The sequence below is a fragment of the Ostrea edulis genome, chromosome 5 (genome assembly GCF_947568905.1).
Source record: "Ostrea edulis chromosome 5, xbOstEdul1.1, whole genome shotgun sequence".
In the NCBI taxonomy this organism is placed as follows: Eukaryota; Metazoa; Mollusca; class Bivalvia; order Ostreida; family Ostreidae; genus Ostrea; species Ostrea edulis.
In genome coordinates this window covers 62,727,506-62,735,051 of record NC_079168.1, presented here as the reverse complement: position 1 = coordinate 62,735,051, position 7,546 = coordinate 62,727,506, and the positions used below count along the sequence as shown (strand labels likewise).

The 7,546-nt window shown below is 38.0% G+C and overlaps 1 protein-coding gene across 1 annotated transcript; it reads right to left on the bottom strand.

The window, feature by feature from the left end:
• Positions 1-4,113: 4,113 nt before the first annotated feature.
• Positions 4,114-7,107, bottom strand: LOC125652886 (spidroin-1-like). Its single transcript, XM_048882359.1, has 3 exons — positions 7,020-7,107; positions 4,310-5,133; positions 4,114-4,214 (listed from the first exon to the last, which is right to left on the bottom strand). Exons 2-3 carry the CDS (start codon positions 5,129-5,131, stop codon positions 4,206-4,208), a joined length of 831 nt encoding a protein of 276 aa, XP_048738316.1. The 5' UTR covers positions 5,132-5,133; positions 7,020-7,107; the 3' UTR covers positions 4,114-4,205.
• Between the last annotated feature and the right edge of the window lie 439 nt (positions 7,108-7,546).

Below are 7,546 nucleotides of genomic sequence, written 5' to 3'. Positions count from 1 at the left end.
TGCTGTCTGACTTATTTCATACCGATTGTTAGACCGTTCTTGGCACACTTTGATTACTGATTACACAGTTTAGCTGATGAAGATATAGGGATCATGGCGGATGTGACCGGTCGACAGAGGATTTTACTCCTGTTAGACACTTGATTTGAACTCTGGTGTATCCAGTGGTCCATGTTTGTCCAACTCTTTATTTTGTATTGAAATCTTTATTGAATGAGAAAACGAAGTTACAATTTGTGGCAAGCATTTGTCAATCTATTTATACGACATGTAAGTTTCCCCGGCGGAACCCAGAGAATCGCTAACTGCCTGAAGAGCCACCGGCCTTCAATTGGCAGAAGGTGCACCCACGGGTAACTGTGATGAACGAGACCTCTTGGTACCGTAACAAGAGAGAATACCACATATGAAGAGGAAATCAAGTACTGACGCAGATCCTTACTCCATCCTGCCTCCCCTGGTGCCATACACAGGGGTAAACCACAAAAGTTGCTCTTGGTACCTCAAGCTGGTCCCTAATGTAACTAAAGGTGACCCCACATCCCCAGTACTGAAGGTGGAATACCCAGAGTGTTGTTGTTGAATGTAATTTTAACTCATTTTGAAAGTATCATGCTACAAATATAAATTTGAAGCCCTCCCTCTTTTTATATCAATTTTAAATACCATCGGAAACATGAACCATTTAATACGGAATGTTGATTATGGGGTTACTATGGTAACCGTAGCATGGTGCTTTCATAATAAGTTACAGCTACATTTAACACCAACATATGTAAAAATAAAACATATTCATGGGTTTATTAATTTTCACTGACCCATACAAATTTCTACCTTAAATAGTGTTCAATCGATCGATCGATCGATCGATCGAGAAACAAACACGGACTCCTTGAAACACCCGAGGAGGATCCGGTACCTACTAGGAGTAAGCAGCCTCTGTTGACCGGTCAAAACCATTTGATCCCTCCCTCTATCTAAATCTGGCAAACGGGTCCAAATCAGTATGTAAAGAACGATCTAACAATTGGCATGACAGATTCAACTGTATGACAAACGGGATGATTTCAGTTTCTCCACGTTTTGTCTATTAACAATGATAGCTTTCATTCATATGTCGATTTGATATATCCCTGTGAGCTCGAAATAAAGGACACCACAGAGTCGTCCACTTCTGCTTCATACTTAGATATTTTATTGAAAGTAGACATTAACGGCAAACTGACAACTCAACTGTATGACAAACGGGATGATTTCAGCTTCTCCATCGTCAACTTCCCACATTTATGTGCAATATTCCATTATCACCTGCATATGGTGTTTATATATCTCAAATGATTCGATATGCAAGAGCTTCTTCTGGGTATAGTCAGTTTTTAAATCGAAGTAAGCTACTGACAAACAAGTTGATGGTACAGGGATTTCAACAGTCTCGATTGAAGTCAGCATTTCGCAAATTCTATGGTCGTTATAACGATCTAGTTCGTCAATACAACCTATCATTGGGTCAAATGCTGTCTGACGTGTTTCATACCGATTGTTAAGCCGTTCTTGGCACACTGATTTGACTGCGGATAACTCCGTTTACCTGATCAGGATATGGGGCTCACGGCGGGTGTGACCGGTCAACAGGGGATGCTTACTCCTCCTAGGCACCTGATCCCACCTCTGGTGTGTCCAGGGGTCCGTGTTTGCCCAACTATCTATTTTGTATTGCTTGTAGGAGTTATGAGATTGATCACTGTTCGTTATCTTCACCTTGCACTTAGTACTTCGTTACTAGCTTGAAAATACGGATGTATATTTAATTGCTGTTATAAAATTTAGAAATTTATTTCAAAATTAAGGATTATCTCCCTCATGCATAGCTCTTATCCTTGGACGAATTTGGCTCCACTTTTTTGGCACACTGTTTTTGGCTATATTTAGCTCCTAAACTTCATAGTTATTTCGGATTTCAAACATTTCGGTTGAGCATCACTGAAGAGACATTATTTGTCGAAATGCGCATCTGGTGCATCAAAATTGGTACCGTATAAGTTTTACATTATAGGAGTTATGAGATCGATCATTGTTCGTTATCTTCACCTTGCATAAGTACAATATGCAGGTGATAATGGAATATTACTACATAAATATGGTAAGTTAACGACGGGGACGCTGAAATCATCCCGTTTGTCATAAAATTGGGTTGTTAGTGTGCCGTTAATATCTACTTTCAATAAAAAAAAATTAAGTATAAAGCAAAAGTGGACGACTCTGTGGTGTCTTTCGTTTCGATTTCACAGGGATGTATCAAATCGACATATGAATGAAAATTATTATTATAATACGTCGTCAATATATCTAGTTTGCCATTAACATTTATCTTCAGTATGAGAAGATAATGAAGACGGTAGTGTTATATTTTTGAGTGTACGGAGATGAAAAGATGACCAGAGAACAATCCATAAAGAACATAGAATTAATAGTAGGACAAACATGGGCGCCTGGGCATACCAGAAGAGGATCAGATGCCTATGAGAAGCAATCATCGCCTGTTGACCTTTCACACCCGCTCTGGGCCCTATATTTTCATCATGTAAACAGAGTAATCTGTAATCCGTAGTCAAAATCAGCGTATAATGAAAAGCCTGACAGTTGGTATGGAACATGTCAAACAGTATTCAGCCTACTGGTAATGGCAGGCTAAAATTGCGAAATATATCATCATACATGTACATGTCGCGAACATGAAATAGGAAATGCAAATTTTAAACGAGACTGTTGAAACCCCTGTAACATCATCTGAGTTTAGAAATGATAATGCACTGAACATGTCCAGGCGTATTTATCCGTTGATAGACATATATAGCATATGCAGGTGACAATGAAATATTGAGAAGATGATGATGGAAAAACTGTAGTCATCCCGTTTTTCATTAGTCGAGTTGCTAGTTTACCGTTAACATATGAAGCAAATGTGCAATACTCAGTGGTGTTATTATTTTGAGCTAACTGGTATCTATCGATTCGACATATGAATGAAAATGATTGATTGATTTTATATTGTTTAACGCCCCGCTCTAGAATATTTCACTCATATGGAGACATCATCAATGCCAGAGAAGGGCTTCAATTGTAGACCTATGTTCGGCGCTTACGACCATTGAGCAGTGATGGTTCTTTAGCGTGTCACACCTACTGTGACACGGGACATCCGTTTTTAAGGTCATCCCGAAGACACGTGACATTCACACACGATATCGAGCGTTTAACGACTTAGGTCTGTTGCGGCTGGGATTCGAACCGGGGCGAACGCTCTACCTCTAGACCACCGCGGCGGTAGAATAAAAATGAGTTTTATGAATAGATAATATATCGTTGATATATCGAAATGTTGAAATGAAGGCTAGAGCAAGGAATTTTTTCTTCTCATATACAAAATATTGAAGAAAGTGTACCTGATAAGACTCTAGACACAGATCAGACATGTATTGAAGAAAGCTCCATCTTTTGAAAAAGATACCAGACCATGTAATAATGTGTCACTATTTTAGCATAAACAAACCACAACATATAATGAAAAAGCACATCATAAAAAGCACCACCTAATCATGAAAGAACCACAGCATATCATAAAGAAACCCTTATCATGAAAGAACCCCAATATATGATAAGAAAGCACCACCTTATAATGAAAGAATCATATCATCTAACGACAAAGCACCACCTTATCATAAAACACACCCATATGAGGCAGTGATGACGTTCCATAGATCAGCTAATAAATTTCAAATCCACAGATGAATAAAAATAAATTTTGTTGATAGATAAGGCGCCACAGCGAGATGTATGAAATCCTCATATAGAAATGTTTGAAAAAATTCTGTCTCATAGAATATAACTGACAAAGGAGCACGATTCAAACCCATGGGGCTGTTGGAAGGTCATTACATACTGATACTTATTACAGATTACTCCGTTTACCTTTTCGTTATCTTCTCGTTTTCATTTTCCTATTCTTGAAAGGGGAACATGGAAATGGATAGATCATTCACACTGCTGTGTATTTATGACTGCACACAAAGAATACCACATACATAGAGCAATTATGAAATACGCAAACATTCCTTAAAACTGGTTTAAAATTTATTACATAGACATACACATATACAAACAATACAGCCCAAAACTGATCAAACTCGTCTGTCTTGGTTTTCAATTTAGTATACCTGAAAAGATAAACATCATTAACATTTCAAATACATCCTTCATTGATGAAAAATCATCAATCAAATTCCATAATAATAGATTAATTGAAAACTACCTTCTTGCTTCTGAAGCCACCAATCATATAGGAGGGCTGTACGTAGTATGTAGGGGCCCATCCACCAATTCCTCCTACACCACCGGAGGAAGCGGCAGCAGCGGCGGCAGCAGCACCTTGTCCAGCAGCAGCGGCGGCAGCAGCGGCAGCAGCACCTCCAGCAGCAGCAGCGGAAGCGGCGGCAGCTGAACCACCACCAAAACCACCAAACCCACCAAGACCAGAGGAAGCAGCGGCGGCTGCAGCGGCAGCGGCAGATCCACCTCCAAGACCACCAAAACCACCAAGACCAGAGGAAGCAGCAGCGGCGGCAGCAGCAGCGGCAGCACCTTGTCCAGCAGCGGCAGCAGCAGCGGCGGCAGCGGCTGATCCACCACCGAAACCACCAAGACCAGAAGAAGCGGCAGCAGCGGCAGCAGCAGCGGCTGATCCACCTCCAAGTCCACCAAGACCACCTCCCATCAATCCATAAACTGGGTAGCTATATGAGGGTCGGAGATAATATGTAGGAGCCCATCCACCGAATCCTCCAACACCACCAGAGGCAGCAGAGGCGGCAGCAGCAGCGGCGGCACCTCGTCCAGCGGCAGCGGCGGCGGCAGCGGCAGCAGCACCTCCTGCAGCAGCAGCGGAAGCAGCGGCAGCTGAACCACCACCAAAACCTCCGCCAATCATTCCTCCGCCAATCATTCCTCCACCAATCATTCCTCCGCTAACAATAGATCCACCCCCAAGACCACCCATCATAAGTCCATAAGACTTTGGGTAGTAGTCTGCAACAGTGCAGGCAATGATGGAAGCGAGGGCTAGAAGTCTCAGCATTTCTATTCGAAGAGAAATGAAAATTATAGGTACATATGTACGACAGAATATATTTTTCGTCTTTAATTTTCAATGATCTATAATTTCTCTGAAATTTAGTAGTTTCTAATTTTATATATTCTTGAACAAAATAGAAAAAAATTATTACCCTTTGAACTTGTTTCCTATTTTCTAATATCAACTTATCAAATTAATCACAATTTTCCTCCAATATTATCTCCAAATGTCAAACTTTAAAAGAAGGATAAGGAGATATTGACCATCATTTCATGCATATGGCACATTACACACAATTACAATTTTATTTTTTAATTTGATTGTGGTCGATAGATGTAGTCATTACTATGACAAACCGCACTACATTCATGGTTCATCAACAGAATTATGAATAATTTTCGTTATCTCATCTATTCACTATCAAACTGATATGTGTATTATTCACCATCTTCACAAGTCAAGCTTTCTTGATTCTTTACCTCGCACTAACCCTTGACATCAGTCCCTATTCAAAACATGGTTTCGAGATGGAGGATGACGCAATGCGCTAAAATTAAATCAGCCAATGATATCCCTTGTTTCAGATGTTTGGGTAAGAACATAAACAGAAAGTAAAAATTGGCATATATTGACGAAAAGGTATTAAATGAAAAATATCTAAAACTTCGTCTGATTGTTTCTTTGAAAAAATGAATTTACGAAAATCAATCGACGGTAGCTATCTACTGGTAACTAGCCACAAAATGCTACATCATGTTGCCGTCGCTATGCGTGTTTAGTTTCGTTTTCGACCTATTATAAAAACAATTTTTTGATTGGATCCACGCTACAGGCTGTGACACCAATCATATGCTTTGACTCGAACCATGACTTGAATGATGACTGATGTCAATGGTTAGTGCGAGGTAATATATCAATAAACCTTGATTTGTGAAGATGATTATTCAAGTAATAATAGATTATGGCCAGAATGAGGTATAAATGTTTCAATTAGATGTTTATGAACTTGAATATTTAGATATGTAAATGAAGAAATTGTAGGAACTGTTTTTTAAATGATGGATTGTAAAGAGAAAGATGTTCTAGAAATGTCTTAAATGTCATATCTAAATGCATACGCATAATAGATATATTGTATATCGAATGGTCCAAATGATGTTGTTGGTTGGTGCGGAAAACGAAGAAAATGTATAAAACTTGCTAGTAATGGTTTTCTTATATTGCATCTTTAAAATGATTTGGTCCGAACTTAGATTTATCAGATATTTTTTCTATCAATAAATCAAAGTATTTTTGTAGATGTACTGAGGCAAATCGCCATGAAAATCGCAGAAAGTGCTCAAAATATCAACAATATTTTGAACATTTTTTTCACACAGTAAACTAAAGTATCAAAGTTTTAATATAACTAAATTGTTAAAATTGTTCTTGTAATAGATTAATTTTCTTGTTTGAGGTGATATAGTACATCAATAAGGCAACATTGAAAATGTGCTCGATCTTCGTTCCCAAGAAAGGCGATAAAAATCGTAAAGTATAAACATTTCTTTGTTTTCCTTTCTTCCTTTGCAAAGAAAGAAATTCCTTGTGTAGTTTGTGTATAACGACGAAATGGTAAGGTAGTAGGATAAACATGGCTACATGACAGCATCTAACATTTACACTTAGCTTTTAACATTTACACTGAGCATCTAGCGTTTACACATAGTTATAACATTTAACATTTACACTCAGCATTTAGCATGCACACTTACCATTTAACATTTACACATTTACACTTAGCATTCGATAAAGAGGAGCAAAACATCTTGTTAAATGTTAAATCCGTGAATTTGTTAACATTATTTTTAATTTAGAGTTTATTCTTTAGCCTATAGAAAGAAGATCTCACCTGATTTTTCGGTCTTGACTGGCTACCGTGTGGTGTAGTGAAGTTTCTTCAACTTACCGGCGATATATATACCATACGAACAGCCACATTACAGAAAGAGGCGGATAATGTGGTGTCCTATTTGATTTGTACTTTCACAAAATTAATTATTTAGGTAGCTTTTCTTCCTTGAAATAATTAATATCGTTAGAACAATTTTAACATTTACTAAAGGTTTAAATCTTTATGCATTTTTAATGAATCCGGGTCTTTTTTGCACAATATTTTTTTCACTTTTTTCGGTGTTTTAAATTCGTGTCTAGTTTTGAATGTGAAATTTAAATATATGAACATGTTTATCTGGTGTAAGCGCAAAATGGCCATCTGTTTCAATGTTTGTAAAAAATTAAAAAAAAAAAAAGAAAGAGGAGAAAAGTATATGGTATCCTAAATCTGAGTGGCACAAAATGACCATGCTTAAAGGATGAAGATCATGGTGCAGGTAGATCAACCTCTTGATTCAGCTATAAATTATTATATAGTACATG

Coding starts and splice junctions, on each gene's coding strand:
- LOC125652886 (XM_048882359.1), bottom strand. CDS start 5,131: ATGCTGAGACTTCTAGCCCTCGCTTCCATCATTGCCTGCACTGTTGCA.